Below are 20,179 nucleotides of genomic sequence, written 5' to 3' on the forward strand. Positions count from 1 at the left end.
TCGTGCATGCTTGAGAACATACTCTGCTTAGCTGCTTTTCTAAAAGCACGACGTGTAAATGGATCCCTGACGGTAGCGCTTAAAAAAATATTGCCAGTTTTAGTGCTCGTCAGGATTGTTACGTCGTAATTCCAGCTGTGTTTACCACATTTATTTATTGAACCTGTTGTCAGCTACAGGCACAAACATACAGTAGTTTCCAGGCTGTGTTTTGGATTAGTCTCACCTGATTAACAGTTCACTGTAAAACCTTCTAATATAAACCACTTGACACAGAAATAAATACTTAAACTGATGTTTAAAATGGAGCGTTTCCTTGTTTTCTGTCATATATAGACCGTTACACTGATGGATGCTCATAATAGTGGTAGCCAGAGGTATGAAATAATCAGCATATATGCAAGTGGTCCCTGTGACCCAAAACCTGAGGCCTCAAACTGTTGTAAAAACCCAGTCTCACACAGTTTTTTTTCCAACCTGTGCATCTGTATGACATCACAGGGGATCTCCTTAATATGGCGGCACTTCCTACAGATTTATGGGATTCATGTGGCATGCATGCAAGCATCGGAAGCACATATGCTTTTTTAAGTTAATTATCATTTAATGATTTATATAGTTTCTCCTCTGGAAATACTTTTATTTGCAGCTAATAAAAAACTGAGAAATATCAGTTCTCTGAGATCAGTGTAGCAAACAAGTTCTGGTTCATGTGATCCTGCAGCGAGTTTCTGGAGCAGAACAAGATGGTGGCATTGGAGGCTGTCCATGACAGCAGCGACCTTTTTATTTTGGTCCCCGGGTTTTGAGTTGCTTTGTAATTTTTTGTATTTATTAAGCATTTTGTGGTTGGATTCTTTAAATTCATTACTTTTAGTTTGGTTTTATTTTTGAGTCTCTTGCTGTTCTTTTACTATTTTTGTCACGGTTCTGGGTCATTTTGACCCAGCATTTTGAGTTCTTATTTTTTGGTTTGATTTTGTATTATGGGTTATATTCTGATTCCCTTGTTGTGCTTTGTTGATCATTATTATAAATCTATGTTTCAGTTTATTCTGGTTAAGGGTTTAGTTCTTAGGTTTTCTTCTTGTGCCCTGGTGTTTAGTATAGGTTTAGTTCAGTGTCAAGTCTGCGTCTTTGTGAATTGTTTCCCGTTTTATTTTGAAGGTTTATGTCTTATGTCAGTGTTTCTAGTTTCGCTTCCTCTGTCTTGTTAGGTCTAATTTCTCCCGGCTGTGTTCCCACCTGTTCGTCATTCCTTTTGAGTTGCTATTTTGTCTTGACAAGTCTGCATTTGGGTCCTCATCTCCTCCTGCCCGCACACAGAGCCGTGACAATTTTGTCTCTAGTGATTGTTTAGTTTTGGTATTTTTTTTATAAGAATTCGTCTTTCCTGTTCCTCTGTTGGTGTTTGTGTTAGGATTCACATCTGTATTCTGTTACTTTGGAGGTTTGCTTTCTCTCGAGTCCTGTGTTAGCTTTGCTTCCTGTCTGTGTTCCACTGATTGTCTTCGCCTGTGTCTTGTTATCTCATTGAGGTTGTTCCTACTCAGCTCTTTGTGCATAAATAGTTTGGTCTGCCTGTTTGTCCTCGTCAAATCTTTTTTTAACCTTTCAACAACCAAAAATGACTTACTTTTTTGTTTTGCATCATCTGTCTCTGTGTCCTTCCCTATAACAAGAAGGGATATGCCCCGCATATGGACGTAGGACGTAGAAATTACTTCCATTTGTCGGCAGATCAAACTGAAATTGGTTTGACTGATTGATCAGACATTCTTGGTGTGTGTTCTGTGTCCTGACTGCTGTAATTCCATCAGTGTGAAAGAGACTCGGCAGCAAATCAGAATCCTCAATAAAGCCATTTTATATGTTTTCTCATTCATCAAATAAATACACGCACTTTGCCGTCACAATGCCACACACAGTTTGCAATTTATTCAGTAATTATGCAAAACTATTAAAAAAATACTATAAAAAATAGTACATCCCTCTGCTGTGTACACGTCTGTTTACAAGGGGCAGCCAATCAGTTAATTTTCAGAAGAAATTAACTGAGCATAAGATAAATAAGGATTATTTTGAGCTGTGAATTATGCAAAGCTGTTGTAGTAGAGACTAAGAGTAAAAGTTCAAAGACAAAAATGAGCTTAACAGGTTCCACATTATCTAAAAATTGGAGTAAAACATTTAAATCTCTTGTATTTAAGCACACCAGCATCACAAATTACAAACTGGCCTCAAAGTGCTTTTTCACACGTCTGCTCTGCTCGCATTTCAGCCCCTTTTCATTCTTTTCTCATTTAAACAGCTCTTTTCATTAACACCAGATTATATGCTGCTGCCACAGCGAGACAGAGTAACAGCACAAATAATCATGCAACAACAAAACTGTCTAATTACTGTAAATACAAGTGCTGGATAAAATAATGATTGTTTTCTTTGCTCCAGGCCCGAGGAGAAACCTGAGAAACGACCTCCTGGTTGCAGCCGACTCCATCACCAACACCGTGTCCTCGTTGGTCAAAGAGCTTCACTCAGGTTCACACAAACAGAAACGCACTCCTTTTGTAGTAGTTTTGTGTGCAAAGCTGTTAAACATGGACAAGAAATTAGATTTTTAAAACCAAATCTTCACATTTTTCTACAATAATGTCACTTTTTACTGTCTCCTCTGAGCAGATGACAGTCGGGAGGAGGAGGAGAGATTGCTGAATGGGAAGGAAAGAGGTACAGTATTGTTTCCTACATTTTGTTTTTTAATTGCATTTATTATGTTTTCAATCGCTTAATTGGCTAATAAAACCTGACAGTAACATGGGAATATAAAAGTTGAGTTGTCTTACGTGAGTTACTTGAGATTAGCAGCCAGAATGTTTAGCTAGAAAAGTTGATACCTGATGCCTTAAAATTAAAGTTTAATCATGCAAAACCAACTGCAAACAAAATAATGCATTAAATAAATACTATATGAAGATTAAAATGTGAAAGGAGTTTTCTGGCAGCTCAGATCACCTCCTAATCTACTTGAAATGGGCCGGGTGCAGCTATAACCATAAAAAATCATTTTTTAAAGGTGATCTTACTCTGCCCTCTCAGATGTGACTGAACCTCTGACTCTTTGAAGTTTTCTTTTAAATATTGCAGACAGATGTGTGTATACATGTTAAGTGCAATTACTGAAGGAATACAGCTAAATTAGACTGATTTAATAATTTCTACTTGATTCAAAATGTTCTTTTTATATTTGGTTATATTATTTTTAAAGTGTTCTCAACATCCTGACAAGGTATTATTATAATAACAGTATTTATCCAGGGGTTATTCTTGCAAAAGATGATAAAAATGTAGGTTTTCAAGTCTTCAGAAGCTTTCCTTGTTGTTTTTGTAGCACCACGAGACTCAGGGTGGTCATTATGTTGTGGGATTTATGTGGCGTCTGTTTGTGTAGTGCTTCGGATATGCATGGCGAGTGCCTGTGGCAGTTAAACCAGCATAAAATGCTTCGGAGTTGCATGTTTCCTACAAAAAGCCAACAACACGTAGGCCGATGTCGAGTGAGGCAGAATGCTGATTGGTTGAAAAGTTGGCTTGAATAGTAAAGTTTGGAGTTCTTATCTTTATGAAGATCTTATCACAAAGGAGTCACGCCTTGGTCCCTGTGACTGTAATGACCCGCGCCTCGATCTACTATGAAGATCTTATCTACACGAAGCTTCTTAAGTTATAAAGACTGATGGAGAGTTCCAGGTTTTTAACCCCTAGTGGGGTTGTCACCTTGGAGGCAGTCCTGAGCGACATTGCTTTGACTCTCCATCATGTTAGTTACTAAGGTCATTGAGCAGAGGCTGCGTCTACACTTATCTGGATACATTCAAAAACAGCGTTTTTGTCTGAAAACGGTCCGCATCCACATTATCGTTTTCAATCGTTTCAGAACAGTTGTTCATGCACACTGGAACGACTGAAATACTTAGGTTCCTGTATTGCGCATGCGTGAAACGTAATATGCTTCAACCTGCGTAGTTTCTGTCTGCCGTTTATTTACTTTACGACTCTTTGAAACGTCGCGGCAAAATGTAGAGGAAAGTTTTTTAAATCGACTTACGAGGTGGAGTTGTTGCTGCGAGTAACACAAAAGTACAAAGTTGCAAAAACGAGTGAGGATTAAAGAATTTGAAGAAAAGCTTCAAACTGATATTAATCTTTAATAGGGCTGTGAAAATTGAGAGTAAACAAAACAACTGCTGTATAATGCACTCCGCTATCTTAGTTTAGTTGGTCACATGACTGCATCATATGACTTAAATGCGTTATATTTCGTTTCCGAAAGCCTGTGGTTACGCTGTCCACACTGTGACGCGGAAATGGCGCTTTGGAAAGCGTTTCCAAAAAGCTCAGTTTTCCTTGACCAAAAACGCCGTCTCAGTGTGCACGGAAAGCCAAAACGTGTTTTCAAACGAAAAACGTATTAGTGTGGACATGACCTCAGTCACCTGTAGTGCAGTCTTGAGGTCCCTTCCCAGGTCATTCAACTTCAATTCACACATTGAGGGTGGGGCAACATCTCATAAAGGATTCACACCTCAGGCCCTGTGATTATAACAACCCAAACCTTTGATTCACGCCTAATCTCATGTCACCCTTAATGATTATGTTGACAGTGACCGTGAGGACAACTTCAACTAGGGGTAAACTTTTGGGACTCCCTCTCTCTCTTTACTGCAGAGAGGTGAAACTTCATGAACCAAAAAGAAATCCAGGTTCTGTAAAATGCCCGAATTTGCATAAAGTTGCAAGTTTTTCTTTTACAGTGAGGCAAATTTTGTCCATAAACTGATTTGTCTTTTAAAAGTTTAGAAGCGGACACACTCTCTTAATGGCGCTCATTTTCAGACAATAACTAGATGTTGGAAGAGTACTTGCGCCACATCAGAAGCTTCTATTTTTGTAGAAGCGACTTCTGTGCCGCTTCATGCCTAAAATCTAAATTTTAGTGGCTCATGGTGCTGTTACGCCTCTAAGAGCCACAGAAAGAAGAATAGAACTAGAGTTACTAGAATAGAATCTAGTTTTTAAAAAAATCCTTCTATAAAAATCATGATTTATACTTGCTCTACAGCTCCTTAGAGACCCATTCATTCTGTACTATCTTAAAGTTCAAAGAGTGGGAGTTCCCTGCAGGGGCTAAACTTGAACAACCAACTTGAGCACATAAATCTTCGATCCACTTATTTCTGACACTGCCCCCTGGTGACTGTACACAGGCACAGCATGCAAACGCGGGCCTGCATAGCTCTCTTCCTTTGGGGCCTGTATTCATGCTGGTAACCTCACATAAATCCCAGCGGTGCTTTTACATAACTCCAATCCGAACAATTTTAACAAGCCACAAAACTGAAAACACATGCTTGTCTGGAAAAAGGCCTTTAATCTGCAGTAATGCATCATATTTTATCATCTGCTCATATGGTTTGTATAGAAAATCAGAGTAGCTGTGTTTTACAGTTGAGTTAAGTGGAATGAAAAGGGCGATATTTCCTTCTGAAACGTGCCTGGAAATTGGATGTAATAAAGGATTACGTGTATTTATTTGCACAACTGTTAAAAGGGTGCAAACAGCTGATCTCTGCAGAGGAAAGGAAATTTTGTTGAAAGAAGTTATCAAGATAATTTAATCATGATATAGTAGTACAGCACTATTATGTCTTCTAGTGAAATACAGCCAGCATTAGCAATTCCAGATATAAGATATTAAGCTCTGCTCTGTTTCTCGACTTTTTCTGATGATGATGGAGCCAAATCTGATTTGTGGATCGCATCGCTGTCTCTCTGCTTACACTTTAAATCCGCTCGTGCTCGCAGCTTTTCCTCCTCGCCTTCTCCTCTCCAGGTGTGCTCGCCTGCACCGTAGCAAGCTTCGTTAGCGTGCCGTCTCATTAGCCATGCTTAATGGAGCCCCCTCCTCTTTATGAGGGGACCGCCTGCGGAGGAGAAGTGGCGAAACTACTTCCTGGTCTCGGCCTGAGCGCTCGTTAGAGTACTAACCTGTGATAATAATCCAAACCCCCCTCCCCTACAGACAGACGAACAGGAGGCCACAGTTAAGTCTTGGAGGATAAATAAAACTACTGCATTAGAGCTGCCTACAGTAGAGTTTTTGTCTCTGGAGTTAATTTGTGTGGCACCTGCTAAGTAAGGGCTTCTTTTATGTTTCTGTGCTAGGAGCTGCTCTGCTTCTTATTACAGGTTCTGGCAGGAACCTTTAGCACTTGTTTTAGCCTCAGACTGCTCTGCTGTGCACTAATGAATTGTTCTCTCTTTCTCTTTCTCTGTGTGTTTAGCAGGTTAAAATGCTGACAGGACACAATGTTAAAAGTAAGTATTTTCATGCATTTCCTCTTATTAATTGCATGATAATCAGAACTATTCTAGAGCAGAAGAACAGGGCTGTGTAGGCAGTTTTTCAAACTCAGTCCGGTGTCCTCAAAAAAAAGGAAATGTAAGGAAAGGCAAGAAAGATGCTGCGTTCATGTTTTATGGGGGAAAACGGGTTGATTTGATGACTCAATTGAGCTGTTTATGTATTTGAACTTGTTTGCACAGGCCTCCAAATGGCTTGTTTCTGGTTCCTCGCGGTCAGCTTTGTGAGGTTTTAATTTTGCTTCATGCAGAAGCAAAATTAAAGAGGCAAACACACCCCAGTGTTCGACAGGAAGGTGCCGCTTCAGAAAACAAATCAAGCAGTTCTGAGGAAAAACCTTGTGTGCGGCAAACAAAATCCTCCTACAGGAGCAGTTTTGGTTTTCAAATCTTATTTTTAGTTCATGTTCAGCTTTTTCTAAAAGAAGCGGCACAAATCAAGATTATTACATTTTAAATTAGGTCACAGATTTTTATTTGTTTTAAACAAAATCATATATTTTTTTATCCAATGAGATTTCTTTGTGTGTCTAAATCAAACGACAACTTAAGGATATGTTTTATTCTAGGAATCCATTTTTTAAGTTTGATTAAAGAGCATAGAGTGATAACGCGTGTCAGCGCTTTACCGTTCCTACATGCCTCGGTAACTTTTCATTGGTTGGCCTGTCCCTCAGGTGGAGTCATGTTTCATCACGGCCAAAGAAGACTGACTGAGTACATCTTCAGATATTCGTTTTTAGCCGACGGGGAGGGGAAGAGCTCCTCTTCCCAATCAACCAATCACGATGCTGGACACCAAACGGCCGCTGGGTCACTACTGATGTATAGCTGTGATTCTGTGTGCGTCTGTTCACTGTGATTTTACTTTTGTTTTGATTATTTTTGATTTGATCACGCATAGCTAAATGAGGAATCTGAAACCTACTGATCTGTACTGTAGCATGTGTGTGCGCTCAGCATTTTTCTTTTTTTTCTTTTTTAAGCCACGAGTAAGGTTCGAGTAAGTGAGAAGAAAGATGTTTGTAAAGGTGTAAAGAGCATGAAAGCTTCAGGATGAGGAAGGAGATAAAGCATGTAACATATGAGGTGGAGGAAGAGGAGAAGTCAAAGACTAGAGGCGAGCTGTAAAGTTTTAAGATTTGGCACTGTGTGCTTAGTATTTATTGCTTTAATTTGTTGAGGTTTTTTGGCATTTATTCTTTCGGTTTGATTGTTTTTGTGTGTACGAGTGTCGTCGGGTCCTGCTGAGACGATAAGCTTTAATGGGATGTCTACTGCTGCGTCAAGTCCGGCAGAGTGGAGAGTTAAAGTCCTGGTGTCTAAAAGCAAAATATAAAAAAACACAGGCTGTATGTAAAAGATGGACATTGTGTCACCGCTTTCTTCCATTGTACAAAATCTAGAAAATATTGTGGAAAAGGGGAAAATCTTCAGCTTATGGCTTTCTAGTTCAGCATTATTTGCAGCTGCTCTCTCTGCTCTGTCTAGATGGCTGAAAAGCTGCAGTTCCAACTTCACAGCAAAAATAAGCATGTTTACAGCCTCTTTTATTCTCTATAGCAACCATACCCATTTAAGACAGCTGTACATGGGGTACCATTTCAATAAAGCACCTACTTGAACTATATTGAGCCTTTCAGTTTGGTGTTGCTGTGCTGTTAACTGTGCTAAAAGCCTGTGCAAAGAAACCTGTGCTCCAGCTTTAGCAAGTGAAGTTCTAGTATTCTAAGTAGCAGGTATGAGTCTTTAAATTGCCCTCATACAGTCTGTGGATACAGTGCACCATTTCATCTGAATATGGTGACTTCTAGCTCCAAAAAAATGAAGATGAAGATGGCTCAAATGCAAAAAAACCCCACAAGGCTTAAAAACCGCTTCCATGTCTCTGAACTGATTTGCTGGCTGATCTTGGTCACACATCAAATCCCTCAGAGACTGCTGCATGTTGTCCATCTTTCTATACAGTCTGTGTGTGAAACCTGCCGGTAATGATAGCAGCTCAGGGTGTTCAGGCCTCCCTGTGTATCCTGGTACTGCAGTGTGTGTAACTTCAACAGGGTCAATTTTACTAAAGAGTAGCAAAGTTGAAAATACTTACACCCAGCAAATGAACAGTTAAACATCATATCAACATATTGTATGAGCAGTTTTGCCGGACATTTCTGTAGCTTTTTGCTTTTCCATGTGAAAATCTGGATACTTTTACATCATCAAGATGAAGTCTGCCTCTTATGAAGGGTTATAAGTGCTTTGATTTAAGTCAGAAAGTTTGAGAAGACATAGAGGGGAGAAAAAGTCCCCGTTGCTCTGACTGAACCACACAGGAAACTGTTTTTACTTTAACTTTACTTCAAATCAAAGACATCAGAAGGGATTTATTTAAAATATTCAAAACAATCCAATCCTTTGCTACTTTTTACTGCCTTTTAGAGCTTCCTCCAAAATGCAGGGGATTTACAGGAGTCGAACTTCTCCGCCCATCAACCCCAAAAATTATGTCTGTATTCAAATCCAAAGAGATTTTATTTTATCCACAGCATGTTTTTAAACACCTGTACAGGTTGTTGGTTTGTTCTCTTTACTGTTTTATACGTTTTCAGTTCGGTTTCCCTCAGCTTTCATCAGCCCTCCAGGTTGTTTGACTGACTTACTGCGACTGGGATTATCACTTTTCGAGTCTGCCAAATGATTGACTGACTGTGTGAGTGAGTTAATAAATACATGAGCTCATGTTTCGGTGCGTGCATGTGTGTGTGAGAAAGTAAGTGAGTGAGAGAAATTGAGTGCGACAGGTCAGGCGCGTCCTGACATGAAGCTGTAAACACCTTCAGCTCTGAGCCTGCTGGAGCTGATGGTGTGAGTGATAAGTGTGCATCTGTGTTTGATCTGCAATAAATAGTATTTAACATCAAACTAGGAGTTTCTTTGGTCTCTGTGTGCACTGGTCTTGATCTCTGGAGGATGAGCAAGGCTGCAAAGTGTATATATAATTACCTCTTCCATGATCTCAGCCCTCGATTCCCCTTCTGGTCTTCTCTGCAGCGCAGTTTGGCCAAACAAACATATCTAATGTAATAAATCTGTAAAACAAGCGGGAGACCGCACTCCGCTGTATTCTTGGAAAGTGATCCATTTGTAAAATTCCTTGACTACCCTCATCTGGTTTACAGCTTTTCTAAATCCTGTGGATATTGCAGCAACTCACTGAGAACCACCAGAAAAATAAACTATAGGCCAGAGAAACCTGAGAAGTGAGGTGTATGGAGAAGAGTGTTTTTAATCATTCACATGAAGTTCTGGGTCATTAGAAAAACAAAGGCATCATCTATTTTAGACTAGATGACCCACTAACCTAAATATATACACACACACACACACACACACACACACACACACACACACACACACATACAGACCACTTTAGCATTTTAGGGCAAAATAAAATTGAGAAGACTATTCCGATCTTTGTTTTATCCAGAAGCACTGCAAAAATTCTTTAATATAGTATTTTAGTATATTTTGGGTCCTCCTCACTTCCCTTGTGCATACGTTGGATGAGGAGACCAATAATCAATCAATCAATAATAATCGATATCAAGTCAGATATAGAATTAAAAAGAGACGTTTAGGTGGAGGTGGGTTAGAAAACCAGGTGTAAATTAAGCAGACTTTATTAATGCCATATTGGGGAAATGCACACATCACAGCAGCACAAGTCAAGAAGAACATGTGAATTAGAATTAAATGAGAAAAATGAATAAATAAAAAAATAGTGTACAAATACAAAAACCAAAAAACCTATAAAAGAGTCATTTGTACTTTACAAACACTTGCGATATACAGCCCTGTGGGGATGCTGAAGCATGTGAAATATTTACTCTAAAACTATGTTAATCTGACTCTTGTTGCATTATGTTGTTGCTATAAAAGTAAAAGCTCCTTTAGCTCACTGAAAAAGAAACTTTACATTTAACTGAATACTATGAAGGCCACAGGCTGAAATGCCTGTCGTTCAAGTAATAAAGCTGTTCTTTATACTACAAGCGTTGTTGGAGCATCAACCTCCTCAGATGCTTTAGATGCTGATAACATTAAAATATTCTGTTGGAGTCTTACTGAAGTAAATGTGTTGCAAGTAGAATGAACTCTTATGAAAAGTGGCTTTAAAGAGTGCCATATTTATCCTGTTACTGGACTGGTTTATGTGTCAACATTTATCAGGCAATAACCCCAGATCAGATCTGAAGAGTGAAATGGCCTCATGTTTAAAAATTTACTCTGTATTTCAGTATCAGACTAAAGAGTGAAAGCAACAGAAAATGTGGAATACAGGAGAGTACAAAGACTTTGTGTGAGGGACCGTAAAATCAAACTTTAGCTTCCATTTAAATTTATAGGAAAATGAGAAATCCTACACCTTCCTCTCATGAGAACAGGAAGGCTGTGCAGAGGGTAATTAACACTGCCTGAGAAATCATTGGCTGCCCTCTGCCACCGCTGGAGGCCATCGCCAGCTCCTCTCTCTCATGAAAATCAGGGCCATCACAGGTGACCCCTCGCACCTCGCCCACCACCTGTTTGACCTGCTGCCCTCTGGTTGTCGCCTCAGGTCAATCAAGTCCCACACCTCCAGACTCACTAACAGCTTCTTCCCCTGGGCCATTCAGACTGTCAACAAACACTACCCCTACCAAAAAAGAGTTTTTTGGCAATTATTTCATGGTTCAGGCTTTACAGGATTAACAGAACAATTAAATATCAACCTAACATTTGCACACATTTAAATAACCTAACAATTTGTCTCTATTTTTGCTTAATTTTGGCATTTTGATGCCAAATTTGAATACCCAAAGAGGCAAAAACATCCAGACGCTTCCCTGTGAAATGTAATGGAGTAGACGTCTGTAATAAAAGTTAATTAATATTTAAATAGAGTCAAAGCTGAGTAAAAGTTACTCTCTAACCACTTTGGCTCTCAAACGTCAGCCATTTAAAGAATGACAGGAATGTGAGGGCAGCACAATAAGAGCTGCAGTCTGACCAAAAAAGTCCAACATTTCCACCAAAAGGATCACACACGCACACACACACGCAAGGTTCTGTAAGTACACCCACTGCCTTTATGTTTAAACTCTCCCTGATTTAGTGTCCTCATCAGTAACGATCAGCAGCTCGCACTTTTCCCAGGAGCTTCCCTCAGAGGTCATGACTCTGTGGAGCGTATGCGGGGTGGGGGGGTGGTAAACTATAGACTGAATACAGCTCATTGAGGCTGTCTGTTGTTGGTGACCTCACTGACTGCTATAAATAACCCACCCCCCATCCAGCAGTACACTGCCTCATACACTCTCAGACACCCAGAGCTGTTGTGACCCTGTGTGGTATAAAGATCAGTTTAGCCTCTTCTTCCCAGAGGTCAAACTGGGATTAAAGTCCTCGTCGGGAGACAAAATCAATTTCTTTTCATGTTTATAATAAAATAAAAGTGTCCTACATCTGACAGTTTATCAATGAATGAGCTTACTAAATATGTAGGTCACTTATCAGGGAAAAACAATCAAATATTTGCTTATTTGAACACATTACGTACGGATAAAAATGCTCTGTAGTTTAGCTATCAGAGGTTTCCCTGTTGCTTTTTTATGACAGCATATGGACTGACTAATAAACAATTTAGTGCGAAGATGATGAAAACTTTGTTAATTTCAATTTAGTTTTTAAAACATGAATTTATGGTTTGATTTCAGATGTGATGAATATTGCATATTTGTCTCTAAACAGCTGCTTCTGATGGTATTCAGACCCATTTTGACATTTGTTTAGCAAAAGTTGAAATTTTGTAAATTCAAAATATAATCTACAGCATAATCAGGTCACAAACTGAACATTTTCATTTGATATTATGCAGTTTTATTTATAACTGGATTGAAAACACACCTTTAGAAGTTAAAGATTCTCAGTTGACAGCGGGGATGTAAAACATTGTTAAAAAACATTATTGTTTATCATGCTTTCGCTTGTAGCTCCATTAATAAACACCTGAGATCACAATAAAAAGGTTAGATAAAAAGGTAAAACTTCCCAGCATCAGTTGTGTTAACAGCTCTGACTTCATTATCTTGGGCTGGTGATCTAATATTGCTTCTTTTATTCATAGAAAATGACGCTGCTGTGTTATTTCTAAACTGGAGTTTTGTTATTCACTTAATCAGGTTGTTCTAAAAAACCCCAACCAACCAACCAAACAAACAAACCCTGAAATACCTTCAGCTGATCCAAAATGATGAGGCAAGAGTGCTGACAGGCATCAGATATCCTTCTTCTCACATATAAAGTCCTGAAAAATCAAACCCCATCACATGTTCAAGCCTTCCTATTGTCCTAATAGAGCACTTCACTGTCAGGCTGCAGACTGGTGATTACTAGAGTTTCTCAAAGCAGAGCCTTCAGCTATCAGGCCCCTCTTATGTCGAACCAGCTTCAGGATTTGGAAGACAGACAGCCTCTTTACCCTTTAGACTAAAATTCAAAATGTTGTTTTTGATAAGTTTAGAGTTAGAGCTGGATATGGTGAGTTACAATGACGTGAAAACAAAAGCTTTTCACAAAACAATCTGAAGACCTATGACAAACTAAGTACCCCTCTTCCTCTCCCTGTAAAAGGGTAAATAGCAACCAGGTGCTGCTAATCAAACGCACTTGATTAATTGATCCTCTGCACGTCTCTAAAGGCTGACATTTTATCTGTTTTCTGGTCCAGTCAGGTTTGTGTTAACTCCACAATCCTCCCAGGAGTGGATGTCCCAGCAAATTCACAGCAACCCTCAGAGAAACTGCAAAAACCCCAAAGAGCTACGTGTCAGACTCTATAGGCCTGAGATAGCATGTTTAATGTTAAAGATCTTGACAGTACAATTAGAAAAAGGGTTGCCAGGAGAAGTTTGCAAAGTTGCCTCTGAACAAACAACAGGACTCCTGGAACAATGGGCTTCATTTACTAATAATTCTGTGGAAACATTTCTGCCCTGCACAAAAATGACTTTGCACTCAAAGATTTATGAAATGTGCATACTGACCTATTTTTTTCTCACAGTCACACATTAGTTAGTAAATCAGAATCATTCTGGACCAACAGTCTTGTGCAGTCATACAATTTGCATACTCGCTGCATACTGCCCCGTCCCCATCTCTCTATATAAGGACTACCTCCAGGTGAAGCAGAGAAAGTGGTGAAATGCAAGAAAAAGGAGAGTTCAGAGTTCCAAGGAGAAGCCAGAAGAGGCACAGCTTTCCAAAGCAAAGTGTTTTCACGGGAGTGACGACCATTTAATAAATGACCACATAAATAAAAACTCTAAAATTACAGGAGACACAGACTGTGAAAACAAAAGTTTGAGACAGATTAACAGATTACAAGAAAACTAGTGGAGGCCAGAACCATGTGATCTGTCAACCTCCAGCATGATGATACTGTAAGTGACATCAAGGAATGATAAAAGTCTTTCTTAATGAAAGAAGAGTTCAGTCATTCAGGAGGGGCTGAGATTAAATCTACAATCATACCAGACATGTCCTACTGGGAGGAGTAGCTCCAGGACATGCTGGAGAGATTGTATCTATCGGCTGGTCTGGGAATGCCAAGGTGTTCCCCCAGATAAGCTGGAGAAGCTGGCAGGGGAGAGCTAGGTCTGGGCTGCTCTGCTCAAGCTGCTGCCCTGCGACCCGGCCCTCGATAATTGGAAGTTTAAGTAGTGTAGTTTAAAGCCTATGCTTTTCTATTTAGTGTGTTTTTTTTCTTAAAATGCATTTTATTATAATTAGGAGTGTTTGTGGCTTACTGTAGTTTGGAAAACTCTAAATAATGACTAAAAGCCAATATTAAAAAGAATTACATTTGATTTAGTTATTATTGTTATTATTATTAGCAGTATTATAGTAGGCCTATTTCTTTAAAGACCTGTCATTTATTCGTACACATGGCCAGAGAGACTTATATTAGTTCCTAAAGTACGAACAAATTCAGGTAAAAATATTTTTTGACAAATCACAGATTTGTATGAAATGCACAATTTACACACAGATGAGAAGAAAACTGCAATGTTGGGCGATAACGCACAGCACCATATTTGGTGAAAACCAAACAGCTTATCAGAACCGACACAACACACAGCACAATGGTGGAGGTGTGATGATTTGGGCTTCTTTGCAGCCAAAGGACCTGGGTACTTTACAATCACTGAGTCAACCATGAACTGAAGAGTCAAATGTGAGGTCATCTGTGCAGCAGCTAAGGTTTGGTCCCAAGTGAGTCATGCAACAGGACAATGAACCCGAGCACAGCAGCTAATCTGCAACAGAATGGCTGAAAAAGAAAAGAATCAAGGTGTTGCAATAGCCCAGACAAAGTCCAGACCTCAACGTGATTGAAATGCTGTGGCAGGACCTTAAGAGAGGTATGCGTAAATGAATGCCTGCAAGGGCTGCATGCAGACACAACAACCATTTATCAGGAGTACAGGAAAGCTTTTATTTTGTCCAGCAGCAAAATGCAAGGGCAAGAAGGTCACAAATCACTCTAGGTTCATGATAAAACCTGCAAAACGAATGTAGATATTAATATTTACTTAATCAAATCTTATGATTTTTTGGAGTAGGCTGATATTTTTAACAGCTGGGGCAAACTGAAAATGTTGAAGTGAGAGCCCTGAGATGGGCACATTATCATTTCTAAGGGAATCCTTTCACACGCTCCTCAGTCCAATCCAGCTGTTATTTTGTAAATAGGATGAAAATTAGACCACCTGTCAGAGCAGGAATTCTTCCCGGTAATTCCAAACTTTTTCTCCATTTGCAGAGCACATCGCAGCAGTGAGCGAGCAGGTTTCAACGTGTTGCATCAGGCTGAACTTCACCTGTTGAGAAAGCAGTGACACCAGAAGAAAGTAACCTGCCAAACAAGAAACAAGTCGGTGTGGGTGCTGCAGGTGAAGATAGGCAGCCAAGAGAAAGGTACAGCAGCTCGCTGTGAAGCCGTCTCACCCAAGAAAACAACATTTTTTCTCCAATATAGTTCCCCCAAATCACAAAGGGGATCAGAAGCATCATGAGGTGATTAGAAAGGTAAGAAATAAGCATGATTTTTTAGACTTTTCTGCACATAACTTTGTTTTTACATGAAATACTATAACATAAGTCCTTCTCAAGCAGAAGTAACCCCTTCTACACTGCCTCCCTCCAAAACTACAAGTCCCTTCACGTTCCTGCCCCACAGCATCTCTTTGACCTCCTTAATCTCTGCTCCCCCTCCTGAAATCTTCAGTCCTTGTGTGTTTTTTGTCCTCTCCTGGCTGCAGACTTCAGGGGATCCGATGCTGCAGACCTCTAAAAAAACCCTCAAACCCATAATAACTTAAATCATTGCTCAAAACACACATTTTCAGACATTTTTACCCTCTAGCCATTATGTTAGATTACATTAGGGTCAATCCAGCTTAATAGAAATGGTTGGTGGGTAATATTATAAGAGTAAAGCAGTAAATGAACAGGGGAAAAAAGAAAAATAAGGAAATATAAATTCAACATAAAATCAATTTAATAAAAATAAAAAAAAACCCATTGGAATTGTGGCAGGGAGGACATCGGCACAGCTCTTAAACAGTACGAAAAAACATGTAAAATCCTAGAAAAGTGGACCCACGTGTATAATGAATAGTGTGCAGTGGATACAGAGTGTATCCCATGCATCCACTATAAAAATGATAGTGAAAAAACAGCAACTTCATATTTTTATGCATTACCTAGTTTTTTTGGGTGAAGCATTGCTGGCCATTTTGTTTTATTGCATGGTATTTTTCACTTTCTGTGGCCGCCTAATTAAACTCAGTCCTATATTTCAGGTTATTTTTAATGAATCCTTGCAAATACAACATGTGCCCTCTCTTTGGGAAGAAACTGTCGTGGTTCCTGTCTCTAAATCTAGTCGTCCAGAAGTTCTAAACGACTTCAGGCCTGTTGCCCTCACCTCAGCTGTGATAAAAGTCTTTGAAAAAACCACCAGAAGTGTGATTATGGAAGAGATTGAACAACAGCTGGATCCAATGTAATTTGCATATAGGCCCAACAGAGGAGTGGAGGATGCGCTTTTGACTCTATTAAATCTGATTCTTAAACATGTAGAGAGTAAAGGGACTTTTGCATCGATTTTCCTTCTGCTTTTAAAACAATACAGCCCCATATTTTAATTAAAAACCTTTTAGAACAGTTTGAAAACAGGAAAAACTTGGTGGGCTGAATTTTTGATTTTTTAACTGACAGGTCACAAAGGGTGAGAATAAATGGGGTTCTGTCTGACCCAGTGTTCTCCTCCACAGGTTCTCCTCAAGAGTGCGTCTTATCGCCCTTATTACTCATTCTCTACACAAGCATGTGTCAGAGCAGATATGAAAACAACTCAGGAAACTTGCTCATTTCCAGATTGACCAGAAATTTGTAACTTTGTTTTAGCGTTCTTTTATTGAATCTGTTTTATCTTTTTGTTTGGTGGCATGGTTCGGTCAGACCTTTGTCACAGAAAAAACCCCACTGAATCAGATAGTGAGATGGCCCAGTCATATGACAGGTGAGTCACAGTCCCGTTTAGCCTCCCTGTACTCTAAACAGGTACAACGGATGGCTTTATCAATTCTTAAAAATGGTTCCCATCCTCTACGGGGCGAATTTCAGCTTCTTTCCTTAGGACAGAGGTTTCTAGTTTAAAGATGCAGGACAAAGCATTATAAAAAAATAGCAAATTTACCTATGGGTATAAATAAAGTAACGTTAACCTTAACCTTTTATACCAGGTATTATAAATATGTTAAACAAACCCAGGTGATACGATGTAGTATGATACAGTAGTGTCACTTGCACACAGCAGATAGTGTGACTGCACGTTCTTGTTATTAGTATCTGTAATTGTGATGCCTTTACTGTTGTGGGTATTTTTCACTGACAGGCACAAATGAAATTTTAAAGCCAAGACTACTTTAAGACTGCTTCTATAAACATCGTAGCAAAAATGCACCAATTTTAATGTCTATGATGTAGAGCTACAGAAAGAACCATCTTTGCCTTATGTTGATTCTTCCTTTTTACTCGCACTTTGAAACCAGGCTCATCTTCTACATGTGATTCCTTCTGTGTTAAAACACTTTTATAACAGAGATTGTATCCCATGTTTCCTCCTGTGTATATAGAAATATGCATTTTATTAAAATTCATTTGACTAAAATTCTTACTTATTAAGTTTCTTCCTGTATTGTATCACTTTTTTAAAGTATTTAACTGCATTTTATTTTGACCTTTATTAATATAAATTGTTAAATTTATTTCAGCTCACTGTTTTATATTAAGCTATTATATTGCACTTTATTGATTTTTTATTGGACTTTTTCCTCTTTAGTTGAGCTCTAGTCTCTTGGATAATATTTAACTTTAGTCATAATTTTTCTTAGCTTGTCTACTGGAAATAATTAAACTATTTTCTTTAATGTCCCCCTCTGTAATGCAGGAATTTACCCACTTTTGGGTTAAATAAAGAAGGTTTTATTTTAAATTCATCCAGCCAGCTGAATTTTAAAACACTGTAAATAACTGCACGGGTTAAAGCGGGCTCCAGAGGCAGCTCTGAACTGAAGCTCATTTTCTACACACCTGTCTCCTATATGTTTTTATGGCAAGCCATTTCGGCGTTTTGAATAATCAAACGGCGTTTTTTACGCCATTTCTTAACCAGACGTGTTAGAAAACTCGCGATATTTGGCTGAAATGGCTTGCTTCCGCAGCCTCTGCAGTTCGAGAAAGTCAGCGGGAGGGGGGAGAGAGAGAGAGAGATTGAGTTGTGTGTGTGAGAGAACGCCGACGGGAGCGCGCAGCAACGGAGAGAGAAGACCCGTTTGAACGCGAGGAGAGAGGGAGAGAGAGAGAGAGAGAGTTTGAGTGCGTGTGGGTGTGAGAGAGAGAGATCGAGAGTGAACGAGAGGAGAGAGAGCGACGACCGTGAGGGTCCGGGTGCCTGAGGGACGGACGACACGGTAAATATAAACGTTACATTTTGAACGCACACCGGCACCCGTTACAGCCGTTAAGTTAGCGAATAGTCACCTCCTAAAGTCGTCGCGCGCTCCGGAGCCAAATCGTCGGTTCCGTTTTAGCAGATGATGTGCGCGTGAAGACGGAGCGGTACACGGGGCGAGTGAACTTGGGGACTTCTTTTGTACAGTGGGAGGAAAATCACCGCCACCGGACAGCCGTTATATTACGGATGCTTATTAACCGATGTCCGGCGGAGGGTACAAGCCCTGCTCCCTCCGCCAGGCTTCTGCCCCCCCGCAGCCACCAGCAGGTAACGTTAAACCGGAGCGCACCGTCCTCTTCGTTCACCAGATGCAGACAGACACATCAGCGCGCGGAGCCGGAGTCTAGGCGCGTGAACAAGCAGGCGGGGGCGCGCATGCCGGGGTTAACGGGTGCATTCGGTCTGAGACGCGCCCCCGTGTGTGTTTTTTACCTGACCCAGTAAAGCTTATCGTCGCTACACACTCAGACACGTGCCTCTCACCAGCTGCCCGCCCCGCAAACACCCCAGCCGGGATTATACACCGGTTATAAGAGGCCGTCCGGTAAAGGCCACGTGAGGTCGCTCGCAATATTAATTGTTATATACTGCGCGTTGTCAAGGTAGCAGGAGCAATCACCACACTTCCGGATTGGGCGTTTAAAATAAAAGTCGACACAAAGGCGTTTGTTTGACTACTTAACGGTACTTGATCACAATATGATATTATTATAATCTTTAAAATTTATTTGACGGAATTTATTTTGCTACAAAGATATTTGCAGTATTTTATTATATTTTGAGTATGCTGGTTATATTTGGGCTTGTAAAATGTCAGGAAACTAAGAAAAACAGAAAATACTTTTTTTTTACATTGTCCATGAAATCCCCAAATTATACTGTCTTAAAAAATGTCACAAAAGATTGAAAAACAGAAAATCTTTTATTTTAATAGTTTGAATGAGTGAATTTTACACAATGTTGACATAAAAGAAAACTAAAGGAACAAGAAAGAGGTGATTTAAGTGGCCATTTTTCTAAATAAAGTTCCACATTTAGATAATTTTACAAGTGGGCAATGTTTAGAAATACAATTCCCTTTTGTCACAAGAAAAATAATACATAAATGAGAAAGTAAATATAAATAAATATAAATTAATTTGTTATAAATCTGAAGCTTCTCCATACTTCTGTTATCTTTGTCTGTCTGTCGCTGTTTTCATTAACATCAAAGCATTCCATGGGTGTATTTTAAATAACATATCCCTTACTGCTTGAATCCAGAAAGGCCTCTTACCCCAATAATGCTGAAAGAATTTAAGATCTGTTTGTTTATATGTTGAATGCGATGGTAATTATTTTAGAAATTTCATTTCATATCTGTGCAAAATTTGGCTAAAACATTAAACTAGTTAATTATATATAATTTATTAGTTGAGAAATAGAGATTGGGGAATGATATGAATATTAATAATACGTTTAAATGTTATTTCTTTTACAAAATTCTATGCACGATCTAACTGGACATCATTCTCCAACAACAAATACGTTTGATAATGTAAATATCTCAATCTGACAACTTTAAGAACACACAAGATATTGATAATATGTTTCCCACCTTGTGTTCTTTTAACTATAAACATGGTTTTAGTACCTTAT

The 20,179-nt window shown here is 39.3% G+C and overlaps 2 protein-coding genes across 12 annotated transcripts in view; both read left to right on the plus strand.

Moving 5' to 3' along the window:
- LOC134643004 (dystrobrevin beta-like) overlaps positions 1-9,339 on the plus strand; it is a 47,934-nt gene extending 38,595 nt beyond the window's left edge. For 3 of the 4 annotated variants that reach the window (XM_063495163.1, XM_063495166.1, XM_063495164.1), the window contains 4 exons: positions 2,452-2,541; positions 2,683-2,730; positions 6,345-6,378; positions 7,101-9,339. In XM_063495163.1, coding sequence (XP_063351233.1) covers positions 2,452-2,541; positions 2,683-2,730; positions 6,345-6,352 — 146 coding nt within the window. In that variant the 3' untranslated portion in view covers positions 6,353-6,378; positions 7,101-9,339. The remainder of the gene's footprint in view (positions 1-2,451; positions 2,542-2,682; positions 2,731-6,344; positions 6,379-7,100) is intronic. The other variant, XM_063495165.1, reaches the window with a different exon arrangement.
- An 8,982-nt stretch (positions 9,340-18,321) lies between these two features.
- LOC134643295 (DNA (cytosine-5)-methyltransferase 3A-like) overlaps positions 18,322-20,179 on the plus strand; it is a 101,624-nt gene continuing 99,766 nt past the window's right edge. For all 8 annotated transcript variants that reach the window (XM_063495586.1, XM_063495590.1, XM_063495592.1 and 5 more), the window contains exon 1: positions 18,322-18,497. The gene's annotated coding sequence lies outside the window, so the exon portion shown is untranslated. The remainder of the gene's footprint in view (positions 18,498-20,179) is intronic.

This window comes from Pelmatolapia mariae, linkage group LG15 (assembly GCF_036321145.2).
Source record: "Pelmatolapia mariae isolate MD_Pm_ZW linkage group LG15, Pm_UMD_F_2, whole genome shotgun sequence".
NCBI classification, from domain to species: Eukaryota; Metazoa; Chordata; class Actinopteri; order Cichliformes; family Cichlidae; genus Pelmatolapia; species Pelmatolapia mariae.